This window comes from Tursiops truncatus, chromosome 12 (genome assembly GCF_011762595.2).
Source record: "Tursiops truncatus isolate mTurTru1 chromosome 12, mTurTru1.mat.Y, whole genome shotgun sequence".
NCBI classification, from domain to species: Eukaryota; Metazoa; Chordata; class Mammalia; order Artiodactyla; family Delphinidae; genus Tursiops; species Tursiops truncatus.
Genome location: NC_047045.1, coordinates 73430529 through 73447216, shown reverse-complemented (window position 1 = coordinate 73447216; position 16688 = coordinate 73430529). Strand labels below are relative to the sequence as shown.

At 35.6% G+C, this 16688-nt stretch overlaps 1 protein-coding gene across 2 annotated transcripts in view; it reads right to left on the bottom strand.

The window, feature by feature from the left end:
- TAB2 (TGF-beta activated kinase 1 (MAP3K7) binding protein 2) overlaps nucleotides 1-16688 on the bottom strand; it is an 86629-nt gene that overhangs the window by 8999 nt on the left and 60942 nt on the right. For both annotated transcript variants that reach the window (XM_033867827.2, XM_033867829.2), the window contains 3 exons: nucleotides 4250-4410; nucleotides 3941-4034; nucleotides 2614-2694 (listed from right to left, as the gene is read on the bottom strand). In XM_033867827.2, the coding sequence (XP_033723718.1) occupies nucleotides 2614-2694; nucleotides 3941-4034; nucleotides 4250-4410 (336 nt within the window). The remainder of the gene's footprint in view (nucleotides 1-2613; nucleotides 2695-3940; nucleotides 4035-4249; nucleotides 4411-16688) is intronic.

Here is a 16688-nt window from a genome sequence, read left to right as displayed (position 1 = left end):
ATAAACTCAAAATGGATTTAAGACCTAAATGTAGGGCCAGACACTATAAAACTCTTAGAAGAAAACACAGGCAGAACGCTTCATGACATAAACCACAGCAAGATCCTTTTTGACCCACCTCCTAGAGAAATGGAAATAAAACCAAAAATAAACAAATGGGACCTAATGAAACTTAAAAGCTTTTGCACAGCAAAGGAAAACATAAACAAGACAAAAAGACAACCCTCAGAATGCGAGAAAATATTTGCAAATGAAGCAACTGACAAAGGAATAATCTCCAAAATTTACAGCTCATGCAGCTCCATATCAAAAAAACAAACAGCCCAATCCCAAAATGGGCAGAAGACCTCAATAGACATTTCTCCAAAGAAGATATACAGATGGCCAAGAAACACATGAAAGGATGCTCAACATCACTAATCATTAGAGAAATGCAAATCAAAACTACAATGAGGTACCACCTCACACCGGTCAGAATGCCATCATCAAAAAACCTACAAACAATAAATGCTGGAGAGGGTGTGGACAAAAGGAAACCCTCTTGCACTGTTGGTGGGAATGTAAATTGATACAGCCACTATGGAGAACAGTATGGAGGTTCCTCAAAAAACTAAAAATAGAACTACCATACAACCCAACCCAGCAATCCCACTACTGGGCATATACCCTGAAAAAACCGTAATTCAAAAAGAGTCATGTACCACAATGTTCACTGCAGCTCTATTTACAATAGCCAGGACATGGAAGCAACTTAAGTGTTCATCGACAGATGAATGGATAAAGATGTGGTACATATATACAATGGAATATTACTCAGCCATAAAAAGAAACGAAATTGGGTTATTTGCAGTGAGGTGGATGGACCTAGAGACTGTCATACAGAACGAAGTTAAGTCAGAAAGAGAAAAACAAATACCGTATGCTAACATATATATATGGAATCTAAAAAAAAAAGAAAAATGGTTATGAAGAACCTAGGGGCAGGACAGGAATAAAGATGCGCAGACGTGGAGAATGGACTTGAGGACACGGAGAGGGGAAAGGGTAAGCTGGGGCAAAGAGAGAGTGGCATGGACATATATACACTACCAAATGTAAAATAGATAGCTAGTGGGAAGCAGCTGCATAGCACAGGGAGATCAGCTCTGTGCTTTGTGACCACCTAGAGGGGTGGGATAGGGAGGGTGGAAGGGAGACACAAGAGGGAGGAGATATGGGGATGTATGTATATATATATATAGCTGATTCACTTTGTTATACAGCAGAAACTAACACACCATTGTAAAGCAATTATACTCCAATAAAGATGTTAAAAAAACAAACAAAAAACACCCCTGCATTGTGAAGTAGAACTGATTTCAAGAACTAAGTAAACCTCTATAAGTGAAACTAGTAACTCCCTATTTTAGCTTTAAGGCAAAAATGACTGATTCTTTATTTCTCCCAAAGTAGCCAGTACACAAGCTTCTATCTTTTCTGCAAAGGTTTTTAAGTACTGGAGTTTTTCTTTTCGAACTTTTTATCATGGGAGAACGGTGAAATAAACCCTCAGGCACTTATCCTGCTTCTACAACTCTCAAGACAAATCTTATTTCATCTATATTCCACCTCCCTCCTAACCTCAACACATAAGTACTGGATTATGTTGAAACAAAACAGGATCTTTTTATATGAAAATTTTAGTTTTTGAAAGACAGTAAGAAAGAGTGTATTAAGGCAACTCACTTAGAGGCTAAAATACCCACTTTGCTTATTTTAGGAAGCTAGGCTATACCACTGTTTTCTTTATTCCTTTATTCAATTAACATCCAAATAGCATCCAATGTCTGAACACTGGCTTCCCCATGTACTATGCCAAATACCCTAATCTCACTTTTGCTCCTTTGTAATAAGAGTTCATTACGTTCCAGCTAACAATGTTTAAAGACATTTAAATTAAAAAATATGAAGATAAAGCTAGGCCTAATTAAATTACACTTGAACAAAAACGAGTGGACAGCACAGGATACTGAAAGAGACTATGAAAATTCTTGTAACAAACTAAAAAACTAGTAACATACTTGTTTCTTTCTTATTCCCATTTTATATGTTTTTTAATGCCTGGAGTAAAAAAACCCACACAAATGTTCCGACATTTCTTAGTTTGGTGTCTATACAGTCTGTGAATATCAGTGATGTAAAAATGATAATAGGTAATTATTTTAAAAAACCATTCGTCTGAAATTCAGAGTATTTTGATTACAGAGAACTATGCGTAAACTATATAGGACAGAATACTCATGAAAAATAAACTTTCCTAAGGTGTCTTCCTTAACGTTTGTCTAAAATTTCAAAGAATGCAAGTTTCCGCACCTGGTGATCTTTTTTTTTTGGCCAAGATTTGCTATTTTGGGAGTATATGATGAATCCTTAGGACATGCATATTACTTTTCAAGAGCTAAGTACATTACATTTTTGCACCCCTCCAATTCCCAGCATGTAAGTGAAAATAAATATCTTCCGAATGAATCCATCCCAAGAATGCCGAAGTTTGAAGCACTTCTAGAGTGGAAGGTTTTCCAAAACCTTGCTTTTCAAAATGCAACAGTTCTCACGCTTACTGGACACACTAACCTTTGGGTTTTGGTGGCACAGGACCTACAAATCCAATATTGTCATAAAAGTTATGAATAGCGCTGGGATTAAAATGTGGTCCTGAAATACATAAAAAGTAAGTATATCAATGCTTATAGCTCAAAAATATTAAAAAAATTGTTAAAAAAACCAAATATTTTTTTTCTAAAAAATATCACAGTATAAATAGAAGAAATAAATACTTTTTGCACCTCTAATGTCAAATTACATGTCAGGGTTTCAAAAACAGCTGAGATAGGTATAATATAGTACCCATAACAGAGGTCTAAGTGGTAAATTGGGGAAGAAGTCAAATTAATGCCAGTAAGACAGTAACAGAATTAGAACTAGACGCCTGTTCTATGTGACAAGATAACTTAAAATTTAACAATTTAAAATTCAATTTTAACATGGTCTTAAGCAACTAAATAGCTTGGCTTCAAGTAAGTATAGAAACCTTGTAGTAATGTAATAAAATGCTTCAGATTTTAAACAAAGTTCAAGAATTATAGTTTCTAGACTGGCACTAACTTCCTTTTTCTCTCCAAAGTTAAATTATGGCATTTTCAATGAATGTTTCAAGATAAACAGCTTACTTACTAAAATAAAACAAATCATCTTTCAGTTTAATGGATTTTGGCACATACTAAGAAGTATGATTAAGGGCTTATTTTTCGGCTTCTTCCCTTTCCTGTCTTTTCCATTCTATATATTTCTATTATTTCTAAACTTCAGAATTAGGTTTAAGTTATAAATATTCCTTTTAGTTGTCTATGGAACTGAATTGTAAACATTTTTTTGTTTTACAATAAGCAGTTATTGCTTGTCAAGAATAGCTCAAGTATAATAAACTATCATTGTCCTAAAAATATATAAGCCGTATTTTTATTTTCTTCTCTATTTTAGCAATTAAGAAAGTACCATTAGGGTGGCGATGCCTTTTAAATTATGTTCTTAAAAGCATAATTCTTGAAAGGGAAAAAGGTATATGAGGTACGTACATCTTAATCTTATTAAATATTGTACCAGATTATACTAATACATAACAGCAATACTTTTGACAATACAGCCAGACATACTAATCACTGTCTTCCCTTAACACATGACTAAAGGGGATTTGAAGGCTATACAATGTATCAAATTACTCCTCAACCAAATACATAACTTTGGGGGGGAGTGGAGAGTGAGTGAAAACAAAAATCCAAGTAGCACTATACACTCCAAAGTCAAATCTGAAACAGTAAGATCACAATTGATAAGTCTGGTTTTAGCCATGGGAAAAGAGTTGGTAAAAATGAATTTCAGCTGAGTATGCATTGAACTTTACCTCTGGCTTGAAAAAGATCAATTTCTTTGGTTAAGCAGTCAATGTCAATCTGGAGTTGTCTATTACAACTTCTCAATTGCTGCATTTCTTCGAGCTGAAAAATAATTCCATGTGAGAAGGATCTACATTGAACTCTTGTGTTATTAGCTTAGAAAGAGTGAAATTTTGCAGGGGGAGGTAAGGACAGAGAAAGAAGTATGAATTAAGAGCATTTCTAGAAAACAAGATCAAGCTTTCATACTTATGACAGATTGCCTATTCTCATGTTCAAGCATAGCAGTCACAACAGTTAGAGAAAGAAAGACTTACTGAAGGTATTTGGGATATGGAATTTGATCTTTTCAGACGCCTTCGAGTTAGATTGTTTTCCATTTCATTGACCTCAGATTTTAGTTTATCCAGCTTTTTCTTTTGAATCTCAAGTTCTCTTTGAAGTCGTTCCATTCTGGCCTTCTGATGTACCAAAAGAGCTGCAATACATATTAGTAAATATGAGGACCCACCCAGGTTAGTCAATTAACCTTTAAACAGCCTTGGGAAAACAAAACAATGACTACTTCTGTGACAAACAAGAGGCTGCCAAGAATCCCAAAGATAAAAATAACACGAAATATTGTGAGTTAAACATTTAAAATTTCAAAATTTTTACTTGAAAATTATTTTAATCATTTAAGCATACAAATGTCACTCATTTTTTGGGGGGGGGGAGATTTTAATATGGCCAATGACAGCATTTTTGCCTATAACCGCTCAAAAGGTCTAGTAGAGTCAATTAACCTACTTACTATTTAATTCAAATTTGACCCCTTGAAAGGATAAGCCCCTCTACTCCAAAGAGTCTGACATGTTTGGACTATACATAAGGTATCCTAATATAGACATGTTATAGATATTTTAGAAGGGAACATGAGTTAGGTTAAATCCATTTTGATGTACACAACAACTAAAACTGATTTCAATTCATATGAATGTTAACATTAAATTCCTCAAACTGCAAATTAAAAACAATACCATTCAGATAAATCAAACACATTTTCTTATATTGCAATTACATTTTGTGAAAATATTTTCCTAAGATTTCATAAGGAAAGAAAATAAGCAATCAATCTTGTCACATGAATGATGAATTGCTTGGGAAACCTTATTAAACCATAAAAATTGGTATATGTTCCTGCCATCTCTGGACAATGTGAGCTTCACTTCTTAGGACACTGGACTGGTAGTGAAGATACCTGAATAGACTTCTATTAAAAGGCAGCTTGGGATGATTCTACCATGAGAAAACAGGCAGATTTTGGAAAATACAATAAATAACCTCTAAAAATGAAAAAGTCAAGTCGATTAAACAGATTAGATTAATGCTAAACAGTCATCATCAATCAAACTCAAATTTCCATGAATCTAAAAAATAAGGAAAAGGCTATATACATTCAGGCCATTCAATCTGGTAGTGTACTCTAGAATCAGAATTAGGGTGTGAGGTGCGGGAGGCTAGTTAGGCTCAAGTACTTTAAAATTAACTTTAAACAATACATAATTTTTCCCAACAAAAATTTGACACTAATATAATCCACAGGTATTTCCTCTGTAATTCTCCTTTCTTACTTATTGGAAGAAAAGAGTATTAGGGCATTATGTTTCAAGTTTTAAAAACCACGACTGATTCTTGCTACCCTCTCCCCCATTTTAATATATATTCTAAGAACACAGGGCAGTGTTTTTGGAGGTACACATGTTCCTGGTAGAAAACTCTCCATGTCTCTGTACATCCATACCTACCCCAAGCTTGTTCTGTCAGGCTTTTATTAATTTGGTTTATTTTATTTGAATTGCAGACTTTTATCCCTCTATTTCCAAAATATAAGAATTCTGCATTAGGGTTTATTTTATTCTCTTAAAAAAGATGAGGAGTGGGCTGTTAATTTTTGAGTGGGATAATAAGAGGAGAAAGACAGAGGCACGAAGTGGGAATGAAGGGCAAGGCAAAGGAGAACTAGGAGTACGTAATACACTTTCCTTCGTTTCTAAACCCTAACCACCTACCAACATGTCTCAAGTGGCATTAGACATTTGTTCAAATTAATGATTACTTAAAAGCAGTATTTCTTAAAAGTAATGGAGATTTTCTCCCTAAAAGTTTTTTCCTAAATATGTAAAAAAAAAAAAAACCCACAACTTTTAAAAAATACATGTATTTATTTATTTTATTTTTGGCTGCGCTGGGTCTTCATTGCTGCGCACAGGCTTTCTCTAGTAGCCGCGAGCGGGGGCTACTCTTCTAAAACACATTTACTTAGTGGTTCTAATGATATGTGATAATTCATATGTGTGCTGAATTAGAAAATAAGATATACATTTGTTATATTATTTAATATTATATATGGAGAGGGGATAAGAACAGATTTTCTAAGAAATTGAAACCCAACCTATATTACACTCTGAGTGGTCAAAATTCATACCACGAGGGCAGGGAGAGAACCTCAAAGTAAGGAGTTATAACAATTAAATACGAAGAATCAATTATATTAGCGAGGACTTCCATTTAAAGATGATTGAGCATTGCATTTACATAATCTTCTGCCTCCTGAAACCCCATGAAAATGACAGAGGAATAAAACTGATAGAATCCAACAATGATAAAAAATAGGAAGAAGGCAATAAATGGACGAGAAATTTCAACAAGTTTCTGGAGAATGAAAGTAGATGAAGTGGCATAGGTTTATGAAGGAGAAAGCTGCAGTCTCATAGACAAGTACTGTACTGCAAAGAGGCAGCTAACTTGCCTGCAGAAACCTAAAGAGGCTCCAGACTTTGGAGAATGAAGGTAACAACAGAAGGCAGAAGTGAGGAGTGGGCCAGAAAAGGGGGTTAATTGGATGTCTCTATGGAACAGCTGATCTCTCCCAATCCTGTGGAAGGGCAGGTAGCTGTATGCTTATTCTTAAGGCTCCTTCAAACACACATTTCTCAAGCTGGTTCCCATACACAAAGAATGCTAGGTGGTGATAGTGGAGTGTTCTCTTGCAGCACAAGGCTCTTCACTTATTCCTCACAAAGCAAAGTCTGCCAAGTGACGAGTCTCACTTGCCCACCCAGGGCTTTTAGCCCTCATAGTCCTTCATTCTCAAATATGAAGCAATAGCCAAGGATCACCACACATTTGAGCAACATCTGACATGTGAAGGACCTAGATAAAGAGAAAGACTAAACCCAGACTAAGTGAATATAACTGAATAGGGAGATGAGAGAACTCAACTTCTAATGAACACCATTAAGAGAGTTCAGACAATGAGCATCCATAAAACAGCAATCTGCTATGAAAAAGGAATCGGAGAACTAGCTCTTAGAAGTTAAAAACATTACTGCTGAAATGAACAATTCATACATGGACTGACAGAAAATTTAAGGAAATCTCAACTACAAAACAGAAGGACAAGGAAGTGGGATATACTGAGAAGATGACAATGAGAAATAAATAGAAAATTGGTCCAGGACATTAAATAGCTGATTAAAGTAAGTTCTGGAAAGAGGCAGTAAGAAACTGGAAATCAGGAGATTTCCTGGTCTGAAGGGAGACACTAGCCTTCAAACTGAAGGTCCAATGAATGTAGAAAAATGGACGATTAAAAAAAAAAAGACCTATGCCTAGATATATTACTGTGGTCTATATAGAGTAGTTATACATAGAATATATATGTGTGTGTGTATATATATATATATATATATATATATATATATACACACACACACAAGTATGTATACCTTGATAAAATTAAAATAATATCCAATTATATACAAGTAGTTAAACCATAATAAGGCACAGGTAAAGACTATGCTGCAGCTTCATTTGTAATATTTGCATTGTAATAATATTTTAATTATTCAGCCAAATCACATTAATTTTCCCTATTCTGTAATCCTAAATTATTTAAATCGTAATGGAACTGAAATTACTTTTTGTACTAGTTCAAAGGGCATTAAGTAAATTACTACCATGAGTGAAGTGTGAAGGAAGGAAACAAAGGGAATAAACTACATCAAGAGCTTACATATTATTACTTCGTATTTATAAATCATTTCACACTAAAGGGGAATCTTTTTCTGTTAGATGAGTTCATTTCATTTTTCACTTGGAAAAATTCAGCATTTTAGATTTTTCATGATAAAGTACATTTCTCAATTAAACTGCAATCTCCTTGAGGGTAAACATTTTTGTATCATCTTGTATCTATTTTTAACCCTGAACATTGTAGGCACTTGATAAATACCTATTAAATGTAAAATAACAACAATAATTTGACTTTTAATGGATAGTAAAATGAAATAGAAATGTCTAGGAAATACTGTTAAAACAAAAATTGGACATTTATTTTAAAGTCTCCTTGAATGTGTACTTCTAATACGTTTTACTTAGCAAAATTTTAATAATTTTAAAATATGGCAAGACTTTTTTAGGTTGCTCACACTGCAGAAAGATGGCTCTTTTATATGCCAGTTCTACTAAGGAAATAAGGGTTATATTTAACATTTCAATCATACAACGATTTCTTCAGTTTTCCAAACTTAACTATCTACCTTGTCCTTTTAAATAGACAAAAAAGGAGGAGGAATAACAGGTAGAGAAAAAATACTCAGTATGTTTTAAATCTTCTTTCAGTCAAAATTAAATTTTAATGAATAAAGGTAATTTAGGCATGCAACGCCCCCTGGTGGTTGTTAAAATAACTGACAATTAGTTACTTAAAATACATACTAAGGCTCTTAAAACCGCTTCTATAGGCATACTAGATATTTCACACAGCAATCTCGGAAAACGTAGTCTTTACCGAACTTTGGCCAGCTTCCAATAAACAATGGAGACAATTAATTACTCAACTTTATTTGTAAATAGAAAAACTCACCTGAAGTTTCAGACAGCGCTAGCTTTACTAATTTTAGGCATTCTATAAATGTAAATGACATCTAATTTCTCCAGAAGTTAAAAAAAAAAAAAAATAAGAGAATTGGATGGGCATATTAAAAAAAAGATGCCTTTGCCATTGGAAAACGTACCAGGCATTTATGGATACAAAGATTTTAGGCTTATTTAAAAAAAAAGAGAGAGAGTGAAGGAGATAAACTTTATCACTGGAAACAGAAGACACTTATTTCTACTGTCTTTAAAATTTTTGTCTGTCAGGGCAATTTTAAATGCCCAAGTGTGGTACCATGTGGCCTAAGTCATTGTACCCCAAAAGGCACAATGTCACCTTCTAAAATAAATCAAGATTTCTCTGGACTGTAACTGCGGACAGCAGGGATATTTAGATGTTTTATATGCCACTGTATAATTACAATCACTTATTTGGTGATTGAGTCACAAGATTCAGAGACGGCAATTACTCTTTAAAATAAAGCATGCTGATGTTTTAATCTATTTTGCCACTTTTAAGGACAGCTTGAAATCAGATCTTGCAACAGTGTTGCAACTGGGCCTGTAATCTGGGCAACACATTTTACAACAAAACCATGAAAATAATGCTTAACCTCTGTAATTATTTTTAAGAAATTTAAATTACTTATATATTAGTATTAATAATAGATGAGTATGGGACCCCTGCTAGACAACTTTGTTGTCATTTATTTGCATATAATTAAGATGCTGCATGCACTCTTACAGCATTATGATACAGATACTGTCTAAAAGCTTTGTTTTAGAGAAAAAGAAAACTGGGGCCTACAGACACCTAAAGAGCCGCAAAGAAATACAACTGGATGAACCATAATAGGAATTGGGAATGTTTATAGCTTAGAAAGATTTATACTTTAAAAGGGGATATGGTAGTTATTTTCACGTTTTTGAAGGGATGCCATATGAAAGAGAAATAAGGCCAGTTCAATATGATTTCAAGGAGTATCACTATAACTAAAGAGGAGATACACACAAGATTTTTGTTCTTTTCTCTCAAAATCTTGGAGTGGAGAAGGGCTTTCTAAACATAAACAGAAGCCAGAGGAAAAAAAGATTAAAAAGTTTGAATGTACAAAAATAAAAAAATTTATAAAACAACAAAAAAATTTATTGACCAAGTTAAAAGTAACAACATATTAGAAAAAACAGACTAGGCACAAAACAAGCAAGTTCACAAAATAAGAAATACAAATGGTTTAAAAATTAATACATGAAAAGATGCTCAACCTCACTCATATTCAAAGATGCAAATTTAAAAACACCAAAACAATATATTTTTACCTATCAGACAGACAAAGATGTATTTTTTTCAATCACCTACATAGTGATGGGTGGGAGAAAGAAGAAAAGGACATTCTTATAAATATTACTAAAAATGTTCCCCATGTATAAATATAGGAGTATAAACTGGTAGAATCTCTTTAGAGAGAGTCTCAAAATTAAAACTGGCAACATGCACTGAGGCGGTCATCAGTGTCCTTCACCAAATATTTCTGCCTCTCTGCTTTCCAGGTATGTGGTAGAACGGCGCCTCTCCATTCTCTCTGAATTAGGGGTGGCTATGTGGACTTGTTTTTTCTAAAGAGTAACAAGTGTCGGAGCAGAAGCTTAAGGAGTCAGAGCTGATTTGCTGTATGTCCTTTGCCTTGCCTGAACAATCACGGAAGCACAGAGATGGAGCTTCCCTTAACCTGGGTACCTAAGTGAGGATGATGTAGAAGGGCCCACCAGCTAATCTAATTGGCAAGTGAACTAGAAATAAACCTTTGTTGTTTAAAGACACAGTTTCTTACAGCAGCATAACCAAGCCTAAATGATACATCTATCAAGATTAAAAATGCACATATCCTTTGACACAGCAGTTTTCCACTCCTGGGAATCTCTTCTGCCAACATACTTGGGTGTAGGCAAAATTTGTATGCACAAAATTTTTACTGCAGCAGTTTGTAAAAACAAGACCCTAAGATCTGTCAAAAAAGGACTGATGAGAGATCATGGTACAAAATACTATGCAGTCGTTGTCGTCTTTTTTTTTTTGGGGGGTACGTGGGCCCCTCACTGTTGTGGTCTCTCCCGTTGCGGAAGACAGGCTCTGGACGCACAGGCTCAGCGGCCATGGCTCACGGGCCCAGCCGCTCCGCGGCATGTGGGATCTTCCCGGACCGGGGCACGAACCCGAGTCCCCTGCATTGGCAGGCGGACTCTCAACCACTGCGCCACTAGGGAAGCCCTATGCAGTCATTTTTAAAAGAAGCAGATCTGCAATGCCTGACATGGAATACTCTCAAAGAGATAAAAACAAAAACACTGATAAAGATGGAGAGTAAAATACTATTCTTCATTTGTATAAAAAAAGGTATAAATATACATATGCTTCATATACAATTTCAATTTCTAGAAGAACACAAAATGAACTGTTTGTGACCAGCTACTGGTTGTCTCCGGGGAGGGGAACTTTCCATCATAAACCCTTTTTGGTCTGTTTGCATTTAAAAAAAAAATCAAGTATATTTAGAAAAATGTTTTGGTGTAATCCCTATAGAATCCTAGCTGACTTCTTTGTAGAAGGTGACAAGCTGATTCTAAATTATATATGGAATAGCAGGAGACCTCAAAGAGCCAATCTAAAAACAGAACAAAGTAGAATTTACCTGCCCCAATTTCAAAACTTACTACAAAGTAACAATAATCAGTGTAGTAATGGCATAAGGATAGACATACAGATAATAAAAAAAAAACCCTGAAAGTCCAGAAATAAACCCATGTGTTTACGGTCAACTCATTTTCTACAAAGGTCCCAAGACCATTCAATGGGAAAAGAAGAGTCTTTTCAACAAATGGTGCTGGACTGCTATATTTAAAATAGAGAACCAACAAGGACCTACTGTATAGCACAGGGAACTCTGTTCAATATTCTGTAACAACCTAAACAGGAAAAGAATTTGAAAAAGAGTAGATACAAGTATACCTATAGCTGAGTCACTTCGCTGTGCACCTGAAACTAACACAACATTGTTAATCAACTCTACTCCAGTATAGAAAAGAAAAAGAAAAGGCCACCTATGGTACAGGAGAGAACTCTGCAGCAACAACACAACAGCCCAAATGGTGATGGGACATCTGGACTGCCACATGCACAGGAATGAAACTGGACCCTTATCTCATACCATTACACAGAAATTAACTCAAAATAGATGAAAGACCAAAATTTAAGCTCTAAAACAATAAAACTCTCAGGAGAAAACACAGGGGTAAATCCTGATGACCCTGGATGTGGCAAATGATTCTTAGATATGACAGCAAAAATATAAATAATGAAAGGAAAAAGATAACTTGGGCTTCAGCAAAATTAAAAACTTGTGCTTCAGGGACACTATCAAAGTGACAGGATAACTCACAGAATGGGAGAAAATAGTTGCAAATCATATAAGGGACTTATATCTAGAATATACAGAGAACTCATACAACTCACTAATAAAAACAAATAACCCAATTAAAGAATAGGCAAAGGAAATAAACAGGCATTTCTCCAAAGAAAATATACAAATGGCCAGTGAGTACATGAAATGATCCTTGACATCATTAGCCATCAGAGAAATGTAAATCAAAACCACAATGAGATACCACTTTACAGCCACTAGGATGGCAAGAATCAAAGAAAAAAGCAACTGTGGTGAAGGATGTGGAGAAATCAAAACTCTCGCACATTGTTGGTGGGAATGCAAAATGGTGCAGCCACTGTGGAAAACAGTTCATTCCTCAAATGGCTAAACACAGAGCTACCACAGGACCCAACAATTCTACTCTTATGTGTATACCTACACATATGTGTATACATATGTCCACACAAAAACTTGTACACAGATGTTCACAGCAGCATTATTCACAATAGGCAAAAGCTGGAAACCACCTAAAAGTCCATGAACTGATGAATGAATAAACAAAATGCAGTATATCTATACAATGGCATAATGGGCCATCAAAAGGAATGAAGTCCTAACACGTGTTACAAGGTGGATGAGCTTTTAAAACATTATGCTAGGTGAAAAAAGCTAGTCACAAAAGACTACATATTATGTAGTTCCTCTTATATGAAATGTCCAGAATATGTAAGTCTACGGCGACAGAAGGTAGATTAGTGACTACTTAGGGCTGAGGGTGGAGGTGATGGGATAGGAGGTGATAGATAAAGGGTACAGAGCTTCTTTTTGAAGTGATGAAAATGTTCTAATATTGGTTGTGGTGATGGTTACACACATGTGACTATACTAAAAATCACTGACTTGTGACACTGTAAATGACTGATGAACTTTATCTCAATAAATGTTAAAATAATGACTAAGACTTTTTAAAAGTAAATTAAAAGAATGAAATATTCGTACATGCTAAAATAAAATGATCTTAAGATGTTAAACAAAAAATGTATATAATATATCCCCAAAGAGTATGTTTATGTTATACATACTGTGGAGTATGTACATATTATATAATGCCACATATATGTATTTATGTATACCCATATACATATATATTGCATTCCCATTTAAAAAAAGTGTGTGAGACAGACAGAGAGAGTAATTATAAAGGGAAGGAGGATCAAGAACTGCTAATGGAGATTACCTCTGATAATTAAACAGTGGGATGGCTGGGGGAAGGGACAGGTCAGGGGTCAAAAGGAGACATTTTTATTGTATCTTCCCTTTTTTGGGTTAAATTTCTTTTACCATATGGATATGTTATTTTCATTAATACTTGTAGAAAATTCAGTTTAACATAGGAAATAACTTGCTAGTAGGCAGAACTCTTCAGAAATGGAATGTGCTGCCTTAGGAGGCAATTTCTCCCTCAGAAAGCACGCAGTACACAATGGGTTTACGCTTGACAGGGGTCCTGCAGGACCAACTGCTGGATGGGTAAGTGGACTGGATAACGTTTGTTGCAGAGTTCTAGATGAAACAAGTCTCTTCCAGCCTTGAGATTTACTCCAAATTAAAAAGGTAAGTAGTCTTAAGACCAGGAAGAACCTACGAGAAGTAGGCCAGATTCGAAAGGAAAAAAATTCTTTAAGTGGTTTGAAGTCAAGCTTAACTACTGAGTTAATTTAATGTGACCTCAATGTCAACATAGTGAGTCAACGTTCGAAAAAAGGCATTTCCAATCAGCAGGTGAATCAGAGTCAAAGTGCAAATTTTAAAATTTAAATTAATTTCTAGTTCCTTTTGAAAAGAATATCTAGCCCCCTCAAGTTTTGTCATGATTAGCATTTTTATTAAATCTCATTAAATAGAAAGGTGTTGTGATTTGGAGGGAAGTACTGCTGAAAAAAATGACAAGGAGGGGCTTCCCTGGTGGCGCAGTGGTTGAGAGTCCGCCTGCTGATGCAGGGGACACGGGTTCGTGCCCCAGTCCGGGAGGATCCCACATGCCGCGGAGAGGCTGGGCCCGTGAGCCATGGCCGCTGAGCCTGCGCTTCCGGAGCCTGTGCTCCGCAACGGGAGAGGCCACAACAGTGACAGGCCCGCGTACAGAAAAAAAAAAAAAAAAAAAAAAAAAGACAAGGAATGTGAAAGTTGAAGAAGCTAATTTCCTCTCATACATTTTCTTATTTGTATTTCTATTTTAGGTTTAAAGTCATAGTTGCTGTTTGACAATGTAATGGGACCATAAATATAACTGGAAGAAAAAGTATTAAAGTATCATTAAAAATGCTTATTACTTTAGCTAGATCAATGCCATAGATGCTTTCTGTAGCGATAATGGAGAAGATGAAATCATTTTTGGCAGCAATGTTAGTTTGGTAAGAGCCTCTGGCAACTGTAACAAAACACAGACCACAGGCCACTGCCCCCAATCCCCTACCATGAAAACTGGTTTGAATGAGTGGAGCATTTGTTCTCCACACCTACAGAAGTTTCCAGTGTTACAAAAAGCAAACTTCTATGAATGGGGGGAGGACACCAGAAAGTCTCAGAAGACAGTGAATGATTAAGGACTAAAGTATAATTTACTTCCTTTACAGGGGGTGATGGTGATAGACTTGGTGCTGAGATGAGCAGGGTCCCGAAAGAAGTTTCATTAACTGTCCTCTTTTTTCATTCTATAGCAGAGGGCGTATGAAACAATAGATCTTTAAAAAGAAATTCTCATTTTTGAAATTTTTATTGTAGTATATTTATATTTCAAATGTTAAATGATAAATAAATGAAAAATAATGCGTTTTGTTTACCACATTTATTTAGGCACGTTCTCGCCTCAATTTGAGAAAAATATTTTCCCATGATTCTAGTACCTGGCTTAACTTGCTCTTCTACTCTGAAACAGTATGATTCAGGAGCTTTAGAAAGATCAATTTCACTGCAGGAGGCAGGGATATTTCTTTTCTCTTTATTACCCACACCACACAAATTAGAGTTCAGAAAAGATCCTTACTTAAATATCAGTATTATTTGGGTCACCTCATTTAGTGCTGTGTAAACTGTAAAGCATTACACATGTATAAGTTAACATCGCAAGAGATGCATTTTGCTGGAAAGAACAGTCCTTTGATTTGACTAGAACCAAGTCAATGAAACACTAGATCAAGATTTTGACACTGGATGATACAGAAATCTTGGTCAACACCAGTTCCATGTTAAACAGAAGGAAATGAGATAAGAGGTTGCAGAACAGCACCCACCCCAGTACCGTGTGCACATGCACATAACACAAGGGTACACAGCCATACGAATGTTAGGAAATTCCTTACATAGGTAGGTACGCTTAAAGAAAGTGATCATGGTTGTTATAGCTGTTTGGAGGTTGTTCAGTAAAGAGAAATAATTTGAGTGGCCCATTCTGGGGAAACCTGTTTTTTTTTTGTAGGCTTTGAGCTCTCAAAACAGATCCCTTATTCATTAGCAAAGCTTTTTTTACCTTCAGGTGTCTTTATAAGGTCTTCCGGGACTTCCCTGGTGGTCCAGTGGTTAAGACCCTGCTTCCACGGCAGGGGGCACGGGTTCGATCCCTGGTCGGGAAACTAAGATCCCGCATGCCACGCAGTGCGGCCAAAAATAAAAGAAAAAAATAAAAAGGTGCTTCCTATATCTACCAAGGTTATTACTTTATTGTTTCAAGTTATTTCAAATTATAGCTATATATTATCTATATTGTGATTTCTTTTGTGATAGCTGCCTGTTTTTATTTATTTTTATTGAGTGATCTTCTAGTTCCATGCTTCTCAAACTGAGGCATACACAGCCCCTACAGTGGTGCACCAGGGGTTATATGAAGGTACAAGATAAACCTGAAGCATCTTTCCAGAGGGTTTATTTTGAAAATCTGGAAAGACAGTGCCATGGGCTCTGTTAACTGCCTACGTGAGAGTCCTGACGCTGCTACTTGTCCTTTGGCTAGGTATTTAACCTATCTGTTCCTAAGTATTTTAAGCTGAAAACAGGAATACTACTAGTGCCTATTTTATAGTTGGTTGTGAGAAATAAATGGGCTTTCAGAACAATGCCTAGCACATTATAAGCTTTCAGCAGGTATTAGCTGTTATATATCTTAATATTAGATTATTCATTTCCCCCTTGAGCAAATATAAGCAATGATGGAGAGACAGGAAATGCTGGGGGGTGGATTCAGATAGGGAGATCAGGGATAGTCTCATTGAAAAGGTAGACTTCTGAGTAAAGACTTGAAGGGAGTGAGGGAGTTAACTGTGGAGTCAGGGAGAAGAGAATTTCAGACAGAGGGAATAGCAAGTTCAAAGGCCCTAAGGTATGCCTTCTATGTTTAAAGAATAGTAGCATGAAGGCC